We start from the raw sequence: 19843 nt of genomic DNA, 5'->3' as shown, positions 1-19843 counted from the left end.
GTTTGCTTGTTATCTTCATTTTTGAATGTGAAGATAAACTGTTGATTGGGCACATATTCACTGTTTCTGTGCCTAAAGCTTTTCATCTGGAAAGTGAACATAGTAATAACACCAATTTCCATAGGATTCTGTGAGGATTGAGATAGAGTATAGAATGCTTAACCAGTGCCTACTTTACCACTGTAATCAATGGTTTAGTAAAATCATATGTAACTTATATGAAATTCCAGAATTAGAGAAGTGTTTCTTCTAAACTTGTAAACCATACAAAAAATTTTTTTCTCACCAATGGACAGTCATTATTAAACTAGTAACTTGATGTCAAGTAACCAGAATAAAACTGCCAAGGCAAGAGATTTGTAACTTAGCATTTTTTTAGTTTTTGTCATCTTCCCTCCATAATTTCCAGTTCTATCATTTAATGATGGGTGGTTATTTTTTGTTGTTTTTTTATTGATTTTAAAGGAAATGGAAGTAGAACAACCTTGTATTCAAGAGGTTAAACGGCACATGTCTGATAACAGAAAGTCAAGATCTAGGTCAGCATCCAGGTAATTGACAGAAAATGTTTTTCCAATCCTGTATGTCTTAGGAGACAGATTAAAATCAAACTGGACTATTTTTAGATATGCAGTGTTAATATTAAGTAACATTTGGTGTATTTGTATGTCTGTATGTGTAAAGTGGGAGCAGAAGTAGTAATTTAAAAAACTAAGGTCAGTCATCTTGCCCATGCTTTTCTCCTTAGTTGTTCCAATGCCTGCACGCATATATGCATAGAAGGATAGGAATTATGTATTCACAGTTCTTTACAAGTTTATCAGCAAACAAAAGTGAAAAGGTAATAAATAATACTGTAATCGGATAACATTTTTAATTGCTGCAGAAAAGAAGTTAACTGATAGATACCAGTAGTAGCAGTCTGTCTCGATAATGACAGCTTCTTACACTCTCAAGTACATGATTTAGTTATAGTACTGAGTTATCAAAGATGAGAGACATTTTTATAAGCTAGCAACCTTATTTATCTCATTTAAAATATGTGCATGCTTTTTAACTTGCAACATATTAAGATTTTTTAAAATGAATTCCCTGCTATTCAGTTATTATGTATCCAAACATTAAACTACCTAGTTCTATTTTTTCTTTTTCAGATTAATACCTGCTTACATTTTCAGTTTTTTCTCTATGTTCTGTCCATTCTCCCCCTCATGAAAATGTTAGGTCACCAAAAAGAAGGCGATCTCGATCTGGTTCTAGATCTCGAAGGTCCCGTCATCGACGTTCTCGATCACGGTCCAGAGATAGACGCCGACATTCTCCTAGATCTCGGTCCCAAGAAAGGCGAGATCGAGAAAAAGAAAGAGAACGCCGACAAAAAGGCCTTCCTCAAATCAAACCAGAAACTGCGAGTGGTAAATTTTTAACCTTTATATTCAAACTTCTTGCATTATTTTTTTCGTATCCTGAGTATAATAAAATGTTTTATAACTGTTAGCAAAATCAGCTTTATTGTCTCTTGTTTGTGCTTTGGCGTACACCCTTGAGTTTGCTTTGATATGTTAAACTAGCTGTAAAACAGCAATAAGGAGTGAACCCAACTAATAGTGATGAGGAATAAAGTGATAGCATGTCTTGAATTTAATGTGTGGAATGGAAAGCAATTAACTAGCTCTCCTGTACATGGAAAGGTTTTTTCCCCCCCCAGATTAACTCTTTTTTAAGTATTTACAGTTTACAGAATATATTAGCTTGCATTGTCTCCTGAATCTCATCGTGCATTTAGAATATGTTTAATAAGGTATCTAGACACATTCATGATATAAGTTTGTAGTTACTATTGAAATTTTAATTTATAATACAAGTAGGGCATATGTAGAGCTTCTGCTTCTGGGAGGCTTATAGGATACAACATAAGAGAAAAACCATCTATGTACACTCAACAGTCAGAAAGGGACAGCTGTATTAGTGGACAAAAATGCTGGACTGGTTGTTGATCAAGACAGTTGGGATCGGGTCTTCTTCTGCTCACTTGCCAAGGGTGGCCTTGGACAGGTTATTGCTTCTATGTCCCCAGTTTAGATCTATCCACAAAAGGGCCAGATTTTTTTAAGTCTTATGTTGTTAACTATCCTATTCCATTTCTGGAAGTATTACCACAATTTTCTAGAATATTTTTAGTTGTATATGGGATTTGCTACTTAACCTTATGGTATCGTGTGACTTGTGCTTTTTTCCTATAATGATTTTTTTATTGTAGAAAAGTACAGTGCTGCTCATTATCAAAATGTATATATTTTTATGATTATAATTTTATTTTAAGTTTGTAGTACTACACTCTGGGTGGGACAGCTGGACAAAAGGACTACTCAACAGGATGTTGCCAGTCTATTAGAAGAGTTTGGTCCAATTGAATCAATTAATGTGAGTATTTATTAAATTATGTAATGACAGTGGACAGTGATTAATGTCACTTTATGAAATTATGGACTTGAGACCCAAGTTAAAATTTGCCCAGCTTTGTAGAAGATGTGGCTAGTGTAGGTGTGGAGTCCATGTTTAGCACTCTGCATTTAACCACATTTCTTAGATAACCAAATTTAATTTGAAACCCTTTTCTAGAAAAGTCTATATTAACAAAGCTTGGAGAACTATAAGTTTATTAAAAACTGGTAGTTGAGACCAAATTTGAATTGCCCGTTTATGATACCTTAATCTCAGATTATAGAACCTGGCTTGGTAGGATGGGTAGGGGCCAGGGGAGTTGGGGTTGTTGGAGTTGGTTATTTAGTATTTTATTTTATTGCTCTTTGATTTTATTATATTTTATTAAAATGTTTTGGAGCAGATGATTCCTCCCAGAGGTTGTGCCTATATTGTTATGGTTCATAGGCAAGATGCATATCGTGCCTTGCAGAAACTGAGCCGAGGAAACTATAAAGTGAACCAGAAATCCATAAAGGTACAGTTTTATACCTTGTAATTCACTTTTTAAAAATTTTACACATAATATTACTTGGCTTTTTAAAAACTAATTTTGGACACTGAGACATTTCGTATATGTCTTCTTAAAGAGGTTATCTCCTAAATGTTAACAAAATTTTAAATGTTGGATTCATGTAGAATTTCATTTTTTAACAAAAAATGTGGATAGGTTCCTCAAGGTATTTTTAATTGGTGCTTTAAATATAATGTTGTTTAGTAAAAGATATTGTCATTCAAGATTTTTTGGATTTTATACATTTAAAAAAAATTTTTTTAAGTTTTATTTATTTTGGGTGCCTGTGTTGCTCAGTTGATTAAGCGTCTGCGTTTGGCTCGGGTCCTGGATTCGAGTCCTGAATTGGGCCCCTTGCTCAGCGGGGAACCTGCTTCTCCCTCTGCCTGCCGTTCCCCCTGCTTGTGCTCTCTCTCACTCTCTCCGTCTGACAAATAAAATCTTAAAAAAAAAAAAAAAAAGTTTTATTTATTTAAGTAATCTCTACACCCAACATGGGGCTTGAACTCACGACCCTGAGATCAAGAGTCACCTGCTCTTTCCGAATGAGTCAGCCAGGTGCCCCTGGATTTTACACATTTTTAAAGTTTGCCATCTCGTTCTTAGAATAAACTGTTAAAAATACTCAACAGAGATAGAGAAAAAGATGTAGTAGGTACATGGGTATTCTTCCCATAAGGGGCCAGAGTCAGCATCTCCTCAGTGTCGTAACACTCTACCCTTTGATTGCATTGCAAAAGGATTTTGTCTAATGTTGAATAATTCCAAGGTACTCAAGACTTTGGAAAGTGGTCCCCAGTATGCTGGACTGTACAGGGAACTTCATTCAGATTTTCCCTGATAAACATTATTTTCCTTTTCTCTAAGTTTTATGTTGGCTAAATTGAGAAGTGAGTGGTTGGAAGAGTGAAGAAGGAGGTAATGCCAGTTAAATTTGTACAAAATGGGAGAAAAGGTTAACCAGTTTCCTGGCATCAAAGTGAAATCCGGGGATAGCAGGCCCAGATTGTTCCCCTCTTGCCCCCGAGTCTGAGTGATTAGAAATTCGAGAAACAGTTAAACTCTCAAAACTGATATTCTTCTCCCTTCCTTTCTTTTTATATTTTGACTAATGGTGATACAGATTGCCTGGGCTTTAAACAAAGGAATAAAGGCAGATTATAAGCAGTATTGGGATGTAGAACTGGGTGTTACTTATATTCCGTGGGACAAAGTCAAGCCTGAAGAACTGGAGAGTTTTTGTGAAGGAGGAATGTTGGACAGTGATACACTTAATCCAGGTAAAGCAGTATTTAATTTCTTTTAAAATTCATCTATTTTCTTGATTGTACATAGGAAAAATGTTTCTTCACAGTAGGAAGTGGTTTTTGAAATTTTTCAAGTACCCACCATGTGCCAATCTCTCCATTATAAACTGAGGAAAGAATGGTAGATAAGACAGCTGTGGTCTTTGCCCTTAAGGCAACTTCTATTTAGTGGGGCAGATTCAGACATAAATGAAATACTACTGATTGTGGGGTTAATCATTAATTACAGTAGAATTTTTCACTGTGAAAACCTAATAGATCAAATGAGTCTTAGACTGAACATTAAGAGGTATTGTGTTTTAATCCAGTGCTTTGTAATAATTTCTTTGAAAGCATTTACTAGTCCAGAGAAGCAGTCGAAAGTAAACATGTAGACAAGGAGATGCGTTACCTGTGCCATGAATATTAAAAATGCAAGATTGACAGTAGAATTACAGTGGGGAAAATAGCAGGTGTGGTCACGATCTGGAGATTGATAGATAGCTGGATAAGGAGGAGTGCAGGGTGGTATGGCAAAATAGTAAGTGATTAAAGGAGTTTCAAGCAAGCAGAGTTGGTTTGAGAGCCAAAAAGGTGAAACAAGGCTCGGCCATTCCCATACCTTGACCTCTTTCCCCTCGGTGCGTGGTGGCTTCACCTAGGTTTCTGTTCAGGCACATAGGTATCAGGGCTCGACTGTGTGCCAGGCATTCTGGTCAGGGTAAAAAGAATCTTGTTCCTCCCTCCTGGGATCTTTATTCCAGACAGTACACTATTGTGGTTAAGAACATAGACCCTAGAGCCAGATGTGTGTTGAATCCTGCCTCTGCCCCCTTTTGGTATGTGTGACGTTGTTTTCCTTAATTTCCAAATTGTTTTCCTCATTTATAAAATGGGAATAATAATGGGACCTACTTACAGATGGTATGAGAATTCACTGAATTAATACATGTTACTTAGAACTGCAGGCATTCTTTTGCATGTTTGTTATTGTGGTCCATTCACTTAAATAATATAAGATTAGCATAGACATTTCTTTAATGATCATACTGCTGAGTTTTTTATATAATCAGCATTTTAAAAATAATTTCTAGATTTAAAGTTATAAACTGAAAATGGTAAACTTGTTAAATTTCTTTCACTCTCATAGATTGGAAAGGAATCCCCAAGAAGCATGAAAATGAAGTTGCTCAAAACGGAGGGGCGGAAACCTCACATACAGAACCAGTATCACCCATTCCTAAACCTTTACCAGTGCCTGTCCCTCCGATTCCTGTCCCTGCACCTATAACAGTGCCACCTCCACAGGTAAGAATATTTGGGGCACTATTTAAACTTGTGTCTGAAAGATAAGCCTTTCTGAATCTTACTTATTTAGATACATGTCCAGATTAATGTTCGAAGACATGAATACATAAATGTGCTTATTCAGATTTTGGTATGTCAGACCTACTTTTTATAAACTAACACATTTTTCATAAACATCAACAAAATCAAAATAAATTCACCTATCTGTCTACATTATTCAGTGTCTTTATAATGTTTCAGACTTGAGATGCAGACCTAATAGCATTTTATATTTGGCTTCCTCTTGTTTTCTTTTATTGGATCTTTATTCTTTGGGGACTTTATGTTCTGAGGGAACTTAAAGTATATATCCCAACAAGCCGCTGATTTGAGGGAAAGAGAGTTTCTTAATTTTCAATTTGTGTGGTGCTGTCATGAAATTTTTTAATGGATGAGCTATTTAATAAATTGAGTGCCACTTAACATGAAGGTATATTCTTAAACGTCTGCTGTCTGGTCAGTCAGTGCATTACTTCAGAAGAGAGAATCTGGAATTCTAACAGAACACAGTTTGAATCCCAGCTCCATTGTTTATTCTCCACAGTGTGACTTTGGGCAAGTCACCTAATCTAAGCTTTAATTTCCTATCTATAAATGCGTGAATTCCCTTTCTTGGCTTTGGCTCTGGTGCTCTTCCTAGGTCAGAGTTGTTTTGAGGATTAAATGACATAATATGTGTTAAATACTCAGCATGTTTCCTGTACCTTTTTCAATACCTCACATTAAATCTGAATCAAATAAATCTGAACTATCACAAAAAGTGAGTTACCTAGCCTTTTGATTTTCCCTCCCTAAGGAGAAAATTACATGCTTTGATACATACTTAGCTGTGATATTTTATAAATGGATTTCCTAAATTGGCAAACTGTTTTGCTGATCTTTTGGACATGCCCGTTCAGCACAGGTTCTAAACAGGATTCATTGTATATCCCCACTTATTTAAAGAAACCTGACTAATCTGTTAAAATTGATCATACTTTTTTTTTTTTTTAAATAGTAGCTAACATATGTTCGGTGTTTATTAAGTGACAGGCACTAGCACTTAACATGTATTACCTCTTTAATCCCCATAACTATGTGAGGTTGGCACTTTTCCATTTTACAGATGAGTAAACTGAGGTCTAGAGATTGTAAATAGCTTACTCAGGGTCACAAAGCTAGTTAAAAGGGGAGAGGGGATAGGCAGTTTGACACCAGAACCTGGGATCTTAATCATTGTAAATTGCCAGGTAGCTTTTCTTAGAGTTGTATTTCTCAGGCTTACCTGTCCATACTCGTGAGATAAAATGTGAATTTGCTATTTTAAAGAAGCGAACAAAAATTTGAATTCTGTCATTTATAGTAGGTACTAATTACTCTCTGTTAATAGATAAATTGATTCACACAGTAAGCACAAGTTTAGAAATAGCTTTTTCAACAAGATCTTTTCATCTCTACTTACCATATGGATGGGAAGGTGGCTAGATACGTGGCTTCATTATTTGTTTGTTTTTAGGTCCCACCACATCAGCCTGGTCCTCCTGTAGTTGGTGCTCTCCAGCCACCCACGTTCACACCTCCCTTGGGCATTCCCCCTCCGGGTTTTGGTCCTGGTGTTCCTCCTCCGCCGCCTCCTCCACCATTTTTGCGCCCAGGATTTAATCCGATGCATTTACCACCAGGTACACCAAGTTGTTAAAGAAGACATTCTTTTTAGAGCCCAAACTAAGGTGACACAACATAAGTTGACATTATTTTTCTTATTCTAGGTTTTCTTCCTCCTGGACCCCCACCTCCTATAACTCCACCAGTATCCATTCCTCCTCCTCACACTCCACCAATAAGCATCCCAAACTGTAAGCATGTTTTTCTTTCGTGTTCACTCGTCCTCTTGGAGTTGGGAGTAGAAGGGAGAATGGACCAGTAATAGGGTCTATAGTATGGCAAAAGAATGTTGACTGGGGAGATAATTATTCAGCTTCACATGTTGATGTAATTATATTCCTTAGCTACTATCGCTGGTATAAATGAAGACACTACAAAAGACTTATCTATTGGAAATCCCATTCCAACAGTGGTGTCTGGGGCTAGAGGAAACGCCGAGTCTGGTGACAGTGTGAAAATGTATGGCTCTGCCGTGCCACCTGCTGCACCCACGAGTCTGCCCACCCCTCCCGTAACCCAGCCTGTTTCACTTCTTGGTAAGTTAATTTTTTTATCATTAATTTTTTTTTTCCCCACCCAAGTTAGGTGTTTGTTTTGTTTTGTTTTAAACAATGCTAAGTTTGGGAAAATGTTCTCTGAGACTGATACTTTTCTTTGAGGAAGATCTTTCTCTTAAATATGTGCACTTGCTCTTTACCAAGGAGTAGGCCAAGAGACAACCTCAAAGATGAAATCATGTTTGTTGTCCTGAATAAAAGTGTGGATTTGTACATCTTAATTTGGCATAGGAAAGTGATTAATCTCTGTGAGCGGGAATTGGTACAAAGTCCATAATTGATACAACCCCAGACATCCAGCTTTATAAGAGATAGCTTTTCTTTGACAGCCTAGAATTTTTTCCTGTCTGGGTCAATTTTTACAAAACCCTGGGCTGTGATAACCTTCTCTGTTGGCTAGCAAAGAAATTATCTTTGATATATTGTAATAAAATGGCTTTATTGTCTGAGTGACAGTTGCACAGCCTGGGGCAATGCTTTCTCACCCCTCAGTTTTCTCCTGCTAGTTTATCTATTGTACTCTTAACACACAATTTTACTACTGCGATCAAGGGAAGTAAGATTTAGATTGTTTACATCTTTAAGGGGCTTACTTGAATTATAAATGATCATTTCATATACTTGTTATGGTGACCATCTTTTAAATTAATAAATTGTTGTATTTTGAGGTGGTTTTGCCAAGTATAATGAACACTTGATTCTCCTAATGGGTAGTTAATTCATCCTTAGTATTACAACATTATAGTCTTGGAAGCCCATTGTATTTTTCAGAGGTATATGTATGTGCACATATGTGCTTTCATAATCTTAGATTTTTTTTTTTAAGGAGAGAGCACATTAGTTGCCTCTGAAATGTAGGACTGTGGAACATTAGTTTGTGATACAGGACTTTTACTTTTCACCTACACCTTTCAGTGCTGTTGGAAATTTTTACTTTGTGCATATACTACATTTGTAATAAAAATCAATTTGTTTTCAAATAGCATGCTGTCTTCTGCCCTCTCTAAGACTGAGCTTAGTCTGATAATAAACTTGATTTTTATTTCCTTTAGTACACAGACTGGGTAATGGTAAAAGAGCATTTGGGATTAAAATTTGTCACCAGTAATGTAGCAGTAGTCATCACGGTGGGAAGTAGCTTGTTTAATGAGGAAGTTGCTTTAAGAGGTCTACATCATAATGAAAATCATGCAGTAGAAGGAACATTGTTCTAGGAGCCAGGAAACCTTAAAATCTTTGGATCTCAGTTTTGTTATGCATTTTGTTTTTCATATTTGTACTAAGATCGTTGCATAAGAATCACAGAATCTGAGTTGGATAGTATTTTCTGATCCACCCCTTTCCTCTGCCTCACACTGACACCCCTGATTGTGAATTCTCTTTGTAATGAAATTTCCTAGTCTACTAGCAATCCATGGATATTAGGCCGCCCGAGACTATTTACAAAGTGGCATGCATTTGTGCTTTTTTTTGGTGTTAGTAAATCCACTGAATGAAAGCTTTCTTCATCCTCAAGAGTTTAATAACCATTACTTTCAAACAGCCTTGAAGACTAAGTAGCCTGCCACTGATTTAACATTTAGGTCTTGAAGACTACACCCTTTATTTCTTACCACTGCGGAGGTGCATAATTTAAACTCTGCATCTGACATGTGAAACAAAGCACAGATCAAAAGTTGGTGAGCTTGAAAAACAAACTTAGTAAGTTAAGCACTGCTAGAAAAATAATTACATTTCTTAGCATTTTTCATTGCTTGACATGCCTCTGTATGTCTTCCCTCCTTCTCCCTCCCAAATACACACTAGAATAGAAACTCCATGAGAGAGGGACATTTGTTACTTGAGGATGTGGATAGATGGATGGTTTTCAATGCAGGGCTGTTTATACTTTATCTCTGATGATGATCTTTGTAACTTGCAAAACAAAATTTAGAAATTGAAGGCTGTTCCAAATCTGGAAAGATCAAAATGTGACATAACATAAAAATGAAAACTGTTTTGTCAAAATAAGTACTTTTAACTAAAATGTAGTAGTTTAGTTCTAGTCACAAGAAAGAAAGCCTTTCATATTCCTTCAATTAGAAATCTTGAAAAGAATACCCCATAAATTTTGACCTTTAGAAAAAGGAGACTTTTTAATGTGTATGCAAATAAAGGAGAATTTACCCAAAAGAGGAATCACAGTTCCATCATTCTGATAAAGAAATGCAATAATCACATGTAATACTGCAGCACTGAAGGATTGCTAATTAGGTTGGGATATTGTTGATGTTGACCAAGTAATAGAATATTAGAACTAAGATGCTTTCAACTTTCTTCTTGGTGCTCTAATGTTTCTCTTACGATAATAAAAAGAAATGCTATGCTGTACCAGGAAACTTAAAGCCTAGAAGGTGATATGAAACTCCAGTTTCTTCATCTGTTTAAAAAAAAAAAAAAAAGAATAAAAATGACACACCAGGTGTTGTGGTGATTCAATGGGCTAATGTATATAAAATGACTGACATGTGGGGCCTGCCACAGGGTAGGCCATCTGTGAATGGTGGGTGCTTATTACAGAGGTAAGGAGTGTCCTAGGAGATTTAGAATACCTAGACAAGATCTATACTTTGTAATCCTAAAATTATATTACTTTAGCTGTGATTTGTAAACTGTTCTATTTGTTGGCAAAGGAAGCAAGCTTTTTAGGGGAAAAAAATGTATCTTGACATATTTTGCCTCAGATACTTTCATGGTGGATTAGACCAGGTCATAAGTTCACACATTTTCAAGTTCCATCACTTGGCCTAATGAGGAAGTATGTTAGTTCATAGTGGTATTTCACTGAAACAGCATAATATGATATTTGTATTCTTCTCATTAATGATACTCAGGTAGTTTTCTTACAAGGGAAGGTGAACCTATTCTTGGGACCTAACTAAGTTCTTGGATCTTACTTTCTGAAACATGGCAATAATAATTTAAAGTGGCAGGGGCCAAACAACTGTCTACCACATCTCCCAACATTCAGTAGTTAAGACCTGATTATTATGGAGAGGAGGCAATGCAGTGCTGCAAGGATTGGCTTAAAGAATTTTCTGAATGATCAGATGTAAGTGTGGGCATTAGTTTGGAAGTGTTAACTACTTATTTCTGGAGTCGGGCTGAGGTAGCCCACACTACCAAATTTGTAGAGAACTAAACCTCCATCTTGTAGAAATTCTGATTATTTTAGTAACTGGTAATCTGAAAATACGAAGTTATATGATGCACAGTAATAATTCATTATCACTTGATTTTGAAGAAGTCCATTCTTCGTACCTCACACTCCAAAATAGCTAGTTAGGACAGTGGTGGTTTCATAAAAGCTATTGGTAACAGTTGTTGATCATTTAGGAGAGAAGGAATATTAATGATAATAGCAATTCAGTTTATTCTCTTTACTGTATTAAGTGTATGTGTTTACTTTTCAAAAACTTGTATAACATGTATCTCTAATATGTATAGCATATTTTTATTAAAAAGTTCATTGTAAATGTGAAATTTGGGTTCCTTTGGTGTTGCAGACAATAAAAAAAATACACAAAAAAATGTTTGTTTGTGTTACATATCTCTACTGTGTTACCAGTATATCCAAAATATCTTTTCAAGGAAAAATTATACTAACTTGGACTCTTTCCTTTTGTGGAAAATGAAAGCCTTTTCTCTTGTCAGATACATTTATTCACTAATTGTTAATATGCAAATTCTCCCTAGTTTTGTCACACTGCTATAGATGATGGTGAAATTTATAAATAGGAATTGGGTATTTCTAAGATTGCTTCCTATTTACTGCTAATTTTGGTTACCAAAGATCTAAAGCAGAAGTCACAAATTGGTGGGCTCTAGGCTGAATTGCTAGGCAGTGGTGTGATGCCCTTCAGACTTGGTTTCTACACATCCCTGCGTGAACTCAATAAGCATTTGAGTCGATGTTTCCCAAATTTGGACACTTCAAGAAATTATGTGTACAGAATTGGTTTGTGAATTATTACATACTTAAATTGGGTGTGTTTGCTTTTATGCAATAGTTATGATCCTTAAAACTGCCTAGAAGAATAGTTTTACCATCACATTCAATAATTACTTTAAAACTGATACTTGATTTGTGGTGATTTCACTTAGCTTGGATTTCTCTGCCCAGAATTTTAATTTTTTTTATAGTTAGTAATTTTTAACATTTAAATTAGAACATTAGAGCACCAATCTAGTGTGAATAACATTCAAAGGAAACCTGAAGAAAATTCTAGAAAGCAGTTTTTTTTATGGTAATATTTAATTTTTAATATAACTTTTATGTTTTAATATTTTTTTTCTTTGAACTTCACTATAATGTTTGGTTATTTTTAATTATAAGCTAGAGGGATCTATGAGGTATTTGATTTGGTACCCCAAAAAGCCTGTTGACTCTGTCCTGTAAAATGTTCCCTTTGAAAGCTTTAAAATATCCGAATTGGAACTCTAAATATTACATTGGTAATTATTTCACTAGTGTTACATAGTAGAAATGGTTCCCATATACTCATCACAATACCTTCAATTTAGTATATAACATTGTTCGGTGGATACAGTAGATAATTAATAGCTATTAATCCACAACAGATACTTGCCTTGGATATGAGTTGATGCATGAATACACTATTATTTTCTCAGAAGGTGAAGTATTTCAAATGAAAAACACAGGGAAGGTCTTGTACAAAAACTGGAAAGCTGCTTATCACATTTGTCCCCATGTCCCTCTGTGCTTCCTAGGCTATAGAACTCCAGCCTAAAGTCTTTCTTAAGTTTAAATCTTTCTGACATATATCACTTTGGGCTTGAGGAAGGTGGGAAGGGCAGACACTCTGGGCTCTAGATTGATTTTGGTAGACAATGATGTTGCTGTGAAGAATTTCAGGTAAGATTTTTTTTTTCCCCCCCAGCTAATGTTGAAAGTAAAATTCCCTAAGGAAATCTCATTCAGTGATAGGTTAGTTGTTTATTCCACACTTCTTGACTCTCATAGTGCAACTCTTAACTCTAAGTCAGAGCTGTTGTACTTTGCCAGTTATAGTAAAATAGCAATTTGTGTGCAAATTCTAAAAAGCTACTATAAATAAACTATAGGAAATTGACCAGAGCTTATTGCACATTATTTTGCAAAAAGCCAAGGAGTCATTTTAAAATAATCTGTGTCTGATTTCTCTTCATTTGAAATTCTGGTTTTCATGTATTGGATTTCATCAAAACATACTGTACTCCTGTGCTAAAAATAGATCCACCTCTCAGTATACCTGCGTATGTATTATTGAAAACTCACATTTCTCTTAAAGATCTCTGATTAACATTCTAGGCACGATCTGTTTTTGGTATAATCTTAATGTGTAATAATATCTAAATGTGCTTTCTCATTCTTTGAAAACTAGCTCCTTATTCTTTTGTTCTCCCCAGCTCCCAACATAACAACTGCTATAAGAATTGCCTGGGAGTCTTTACAAAATAGTTATGCTCTAAATGTTACTAAATGGTAAATCTAAGCAAAGGAAAGACATGTATGAGTTGTACTAGAATTTTCATTTTCTGAAGGTCTGGAATGAAAAAAAGACATTTAGTGATTTTTTAAAATTACATATATATATTATATATATATGCACATACCTAGGGCTTTCAGGGTATTGGTGGGAGAGAGAAGAACAGTTGATAAGTTTTTTTCCTTGTGGGAAAATTTCATTCTAGGTTCATGCAAATGCCACAGTAACATTTATTTTATTGGGATCAGATCAAAAAAGGTGGAACTGCAGCTAGGAACAGAAAAGGAGGTTGTGTGCAGCTTTTCTCAAAATAAATTTCAGATCTTTGTAGGTTACCAGCGGAAAGACACTCCGCGCCTGGGAGAGAAACCTGGACTTAAAGCCTCTGCTCTGGCACCCTGAGAGATTTTCTCCTTGATAAGTTTGGTCATCACCTCTGCCACCACCATTCATTCGTACATTCAGCATGTGTTTATTCCGTACCTAATGTGTGTCAGGCACCCTTCTGGGTACTAGAGATACCTGAATGAACAAGACAAAAGCCTGTCTTTATAGAGCTTATCTTCTAGTAGGGACTTAGATAATAAATAGTTATTAACTAATAATTTCACACGGAGATAATCCTACAAAGAGTGAAGCAGAGAACACTTAGGGATTTGAGGAGTGTCGCATGGGATGTGCTATTTTAAATAGGATGGCTCAGGAGGGCATCTAAGGAGGTAATATGGAGAGAAATGATGGGGAAGAACCATAGAAATAGAGAAAAGACATTTCAGGTAGAAGACCAAAAGGAGGCCAGGATTGAGAATGAATTGGGCTTATTTGAGGGACCACAGTGAGCTAGTGTGGCTGGAGCAGGGTGAACAAAGAAAAGAGTGGCAGGCTATCAGTTTAGAGAGGGTTGTCAAGGGCCTGGTTATGAGTGCAGTGGGGAATGTTGTGGTTCTAATCCGATGTATATTTTATAAAAGGATGATGGCTATTACACAGAAAACAGACTATAGGAGTTGGTAAAAGTGGAAAGAAGACACTAGTTTGGATGCTGTTGGAGTCGCTGAGATGCAGGCTAACCACTTGCATTGGGGTGGTACAGCGGAGGAAATGAATTAGTTGGACACGGAATTTATCTTGAAGATAGGACCTCCCTATTGCCTTATTAAATATGGGATATGAGAGAAGGGAGTCAAGAATGAGTGAGTATTGGACCTGAGCAATCAGTAGGGAGTAATTTCCATTCCTGAGATGGGCAGATGTCAAAGAGGAGTGGATTTGCAGAGAGGGTATCAAGTGAAAATGTTGGGTATTTTAACTTTGAAATTTAGGTGCAGATGGTAAGTAAACAATTTGGTGAATAAAGTCTAGAGATAAATTTTGGATGTCATCCGCAAACACATCAGCAAAGCCACAGGAACCTGTCAGAGTACCTTCGGAGGGAATGTAGAGACATAAAGGGATGAGCCCAGGAGCACTTCAACACCTAGCACTTGAGAATACAATACTGAGAACTAAGGTAGGCATAGTTTCATATGCCAGGAACTCTTCTGAAGAGTTTGTATGTATCAGTCATTTGAGCCTTACCGTCCTAAGAGGTAGGTAGTTACCCCATTTTATAGATAAGGAGGCTGAAGCGTACAGAGAGGACGTAGCCTGGCCAAGTCAACAGCTACAAGTGGTGGGTCCAGAATTGAAGCCAGCATTGCTCCAACTCCTGTGGTTTTAACTGCTGTTCTGTACTGTTCTATTCAGCAGAGGATACTGGAAGGTGCAGCCAGTGGGCTAGGAGGCAAAGTAGAGGGGGTATTCTGGAAGCCAAGTAGAGTTCCTAGGAAGACGGGAGGGATCGACTATCAGTTGTATTGATGGGTCAAGGAAGGACACTGAAGCTTGCTGCCTGGATTTAGCAAAATAAAGGCTCCTGGATAACCTTAGGAATGTGGTTTCCTCAGAATGAAGGATCCAAAAGCCCAATTATGCAGGGTCAGGGGAGAATGAGAGCTGAAGAAATGGGTACAGTGATTTTGGACATCTTTGAGGATATTTGTTATATAGAGGAACAGTGAAATGGGGTGATAGTTGATAGGAGATGCAAGGTAAGGGAGGGTTCTTGTTTTTTGTTTTTTTAATTTCTAAAAGATGGATGAAACTAAAGCATCTTTATTGGAAATCAACAGAGGGGAAGTTTTTGGTGCAAGAAGAGGCGTTTGCTGAGGGCATGCATGGATTCAGGGTTTGAAAAGTAATAGGGGTACAAGTAAATTGGTAGATGGGGTGGTAGGTAGGTGAGTGAAAAAGTCTTCTTCCAACGACCTTTATTGTTTTCATGATAAAGCCCAATATACATACATACATACATATATATATATATATATATATATATATATATATGGTTTACATTTCAAACAATATAATGGAATAGTACTTGGTAATTTAAAAAAAAAAATGAAGCCCTTAAACGTGCTACAAGGTGGGTGAACCTTGAAAAGATAGACTAAGTGAAAAGTCAGTCACAGAAGATCACATATTGTGTGATTCCATTTATATAAAATGTTCAGAATAGGCAGATCTATAGAGACAGAAACCGGAGTATGTGGTTGCTTGGGGGTTGGGGGGGCGGGGAGTGGCACGGCAATTGCCCGGAAATGGGGGTGATAGAGTTTGGGTTTTTTGAGGTGATGATAATATCCTGAAGTTGATTGTGATGGTTTCCCAGCTCTGAATATACTAAAAACCATTGAATTATACACTTTTATGTGGATGAATTGTGAACTATATGAATTTATCTCACTGAATTTGGTATAAAACAAACCCCCTAAGAGTAGACAGGATTAACGAGAAACAGGAGCAGGTGAATTAGATATCTAGGGAAATGAGAATGCCAACAGACTAGGAGAATTAGGATCACTAACCAGAATTAAGGAAGCACTTGTGGTTGCAGTTGTAAACTTAAAATGAGACCAGTGGGCATGTTGGGGGTGGGGTGACCCCCCAGCCCTGTCTGTGTACAGATTAGGTAGAAAAGTTGCATTCAGAACCATCGAGGTTTTTCCAGGCAATTGTGAGGGGAGACCATGGACTCCAAGGCAGGTAAGGAGGGGAAGATAAAGACAATGAAGGGCATTGTGGGGGCCCGACCTTCATGAGATAAAAAATTATTCTGAGAAGGGGGTCAGAGAGTGGGATGCTTGCAGATGAGAAATTGGAAGTAATACAGGTATTTGTAATGAAAGGTCCAGGACTTGAAAGAAGCAGTGGTTTTGGTAGGATGGAGGACAAGATCGTTGGTGTAGAGGTAGAACTGCCTTGCTTTTTAGATGTTTCCTTCTCATACTTTTCCTCCCTCCCCTTTTCACCTAGCAAGTCCTTGCTTTCCTTAAAGGATCCCCCTTAAATTTACATCCTCTTTAAAGGCATCCAGCTAACTGATGCATTTGGGTCACGCCCGCAGTATTTAATTCAAACCTTTAGTAACTTTTTATGTGTCTCCCTGTCCTCCCTCCCCCCCCCACCAGTCCTTAGCAGAAAGCTACTTGTTAGGCAGAAAGACTGTGTCCCTTATTTATGTTCTGAGATTTCAAGGTCCACATTGGACTCCAGCCGTGATACCAACTTCCCCTTCCTCGCTGCCCCTTTAGCCTTTAACATACCTGTTCTTTATGTCACGTAATTCTGGACAGCTTTGCGCTATATAGCAATGGCATCTCCCCTTTAAACTTGACTTATTTTTTAATTGTGAAGTGTCTGTTTTTTTACTCATAGGAATATTCAGTTAAGTCTTGGTTATTTTGAGTTAAATTCCAACGTATTTCTTATACTTACCAAATTTGAATACAGACGTTTGGAGCTGTCCTTTTCCTGCATTAAAATCTGCTGTATTAAAATTTCGGAGACTTTAAGGTAGTGTTTCCTCAGGTCTGAACTCTTCGCGTTTCTCACCTGAACTGTGGGTAACACTGGGACTTCTCTTGCGAGCTCTAGCTATACATACCAGTTTCTTCTGTACATTTCCACCAGATCTAACTCAGTCTCCTCTAGCTCTCAGTAGAAATTTGTCCTCTGTCTCCCCAAAAATAGCTTTTCTTCCTAAATTCCTGCACTGTGTTGATGCTTCCGTCTACTCATTCAGAGCAGAAAGCTGTGCTCCTCATCTCTGTCCCTTCTGTCTCGGTCCAGTCTCTCGTTTCTGTCCCCTGGATTCTGGGGGTAAGAGTCCCCCTTCTCTCCTCTGTCTTTCCCTTCCTGGCTCTCCTGTACACTGCTGGCTAGGAAGCTCTTTCAAAAATGGACACAGGATCATCCCTGCAAATAATGCCTTGGTCCTCGCCCCATCACTTTTGAGTCAGAGTCCAGCTTTCCTCTTGCGGCATAACACACCTCTGAATTGCCCTAGCCCGTCTGCTCAGCCTCAGGAACCTCTTTCAGTTTAGCTGATAGTAAGTTTGTATTCGCACAAATTCCTTCTCGCTGCTTCAGTAATAAACCTCATCTTGTGTATTTGTTTTCTCTCTCTTGTCAGAAGACATTCTGTTGCAGTTCTCTTGACTGGTGCTGTCCTTCCTTCCTTCCTTCCTTCCTTCCTTTCGAGACCCCATTCAGACACCCTAAGCCCCGCACTCAGATTCATGCACACCAGCTTCCTCAGCTCCACCTTTGCACCATACTAGCTTGTGCCATCTCTTCCAGCAGTTGGCATGTTCCTTTCTACTTAGGCTGTATCCTGTTCGAAGGAAGGGACTAGGTTTTATTTATCTTTGTATCTGTAGCACATGAAATGAATTAATAATGTAAAGTTCAGGCGTCCAGTATGTGTGAGTTAATTTTTTCTTAATCTGTAACTCTAGAAGACTTGTCAGTGGCATTGCATGTCATACTTCCAGATCAGATGAATAATTGCTTTGAATGCCCTTTAGACCAGAGTAACTCATGATACAGTCCATTGATGTATGTATAATGTGAACTTTCCTAATTAAAAATGAAATTCAGCTAGCATGCCTATCGAGGGCTTATGCCACCTGGTGTATTTTTAGTTAAATATAGCTTTCATTATAAAAACAACACATGTTGACTGCCAAAAAACAAAACAAATAATCCACAATTTTATCACTTCTGTGGCCTGAAGGTCAACATTTAGGACTATGGGAATAGTCTGTCAGGGGAATCTAAATGTTGGTCCATGAAGGATTAAATGGAAATCTGCTTATTTACAAATGAGAGAAGGGATTTGAGCATGTAGTATAATAGGCAAATACAAATATCCACACATACAGAATCAATGAATAAGGCAACATTTTTGCTTTATAAAAATATTATGCTTTGTAGGTAGTTTAAATATATGATTACTGTAAATGTTAACCCTATTAAAGCAATCTCTGTACTCTCATATGCATGCTATAAAGGTTAAACTTAAGAGATGTCTTCCTAGAGACACGTTTGTATTTTAAAGAGTATCATTGCCAATTTATCTGTTGTGTGCAAGGGTGAGGTGGCCTTGCATCCTTTGGCCACTGTCAGATTGGTAGTTGAGGAAGCCAGTGTTGGGTAAATCAGGAAATGGGACCTTTCCATTATCCTGGAAGAGTCACTGTTTGCTTTTAAAGATTCATCTGAACCTAATTCTTTTGTTATTATAAGATGCTTTGAACCTCTTTCCCATTTTTCTATTGTTATTTAAAAATTTGGCCTTGGCCTCTTGAGCCTATAAAGTACTTGAATGTGCCACACAGTTTGAACTCCAGAACAGAGTAAACAGTGGTCATTTTAAAGGCTGGTGGGAAAGTAAAGCTCAGTTTGTGTGTTATCTCCATTGAAAGGGCAGTAACTTGGGTACATACATTTTGTGTTGTTTGAGTTACAGTCCACAAATGTTGGGACTAATTTCTTTTAAAAGTGAGAGAAAGGAGGTATCTTAGGTTCTTTTGTTGCCCTGCTGTATGGTATGCACTGAGGGTTTACTAAGTGATAGGAACAGCGTTTGCCATCGTGAATTCATTTCGATCTGAAATATGCGTAGGTTCTGTATATGTTCATTGGGATTTTCAAGGAGAGTCTGAAGAGTGTGTGAAGAGACAAGGTCTGTGCTTCATTAGTCCATTTCATAATTTCTAGCTTTTTCCTGTGGTATTTAGCATATTTTACCTTTAGACCTGACAGGTGGAAGGCTCAGTGCGTTCACATTTTTCCCAACTACCAAAGTGCTTGACTTCAAATTGTGGTGGATGTTGGGGGGGCCACAAGTGGTTCATAAGATCCAAATTGGAAATGGAAAATGCATTCATTTTAGTGGAGTCAGATATTTAATGTTAGGATATTTATCACCTGTCGAATAGATGTTATTTCAGCATTTAACTGTAGACAAGGCTCTGAGCTCACTCTTATTTTATCCCATTTAATCTCAACAAGAGGCAGGTGTTATTCTCATTTCTGAGGCACATGTCCAAGGTCATTCCTAAGTGAGATTATATTTCACCATACTTTTTAAGCATTTGA

The 19843-nt window shown here is 37.2% G+C and overlaps 1 protein-coding gene across 2 annotated transcripts in view; it reads left to right on the top strand.

Annotated features, from left to right (window-relative positions):
• SCAF4 (SR-related CTD associated factor 4) overlaps positions 1-19843 on the top strand; it is a 57886-nt gene that overhangs the window by 34646 nt on the left and 3397 nt on the right. Inside the window, exons 11-19 of one of the 2 annotated variants that reach the window (XM_035017587.1) lie at positions 466-551; positions 1225-1415; positions 2324-2424; positions 2849-2962; positions 4122-4278; positions 5435-5592; positions 7127-7292; positions 7380-7466; positions 7686-7811. In XM_035017587.1, coding sequence (XP_034873478.1) covers positions 466-551; positions 1225-1415; positions 2324-2424; positions 2849-2962; positions 4122-4278; positions 5435-5592; positions 7127-7292; positions 7380-7466; positions 7686-7811 — 1186 coding nt within the window. Of the gene's footprint in view, positions 1-465; positions 552-1224; positions 1416-2323; positions 2425-2848; positions 2963-4121; positions 4279-5434; positions 5593-7126; positions 7293-7379; positions 7467-7619; positions 7812-19843 lie in introns of both variants that reach the window. The other variant, XM_035017586.1, reaches the window with a different exon arrangement.

This window comes from Mirounga leonina, unplaced genomic scaffold (assembly GCF_011800145.1).
Source record: "Mirounga leonina isolate KUSES-001 unplaced genomic scaffold, KU_Mleo_1.0 Mir_172, whole genome shotgun sequence".
Lineage (NCBI taxonomy): Eukaryota > Metazoa > Chordata > Mammalia > Carnivora > Phocidae > Mirounga > Mirounga leonina.
Note: the sequence above shows the minus strand (reverse complement) of the source record. Positions and strands in the feature narration are given on the sequence as shown.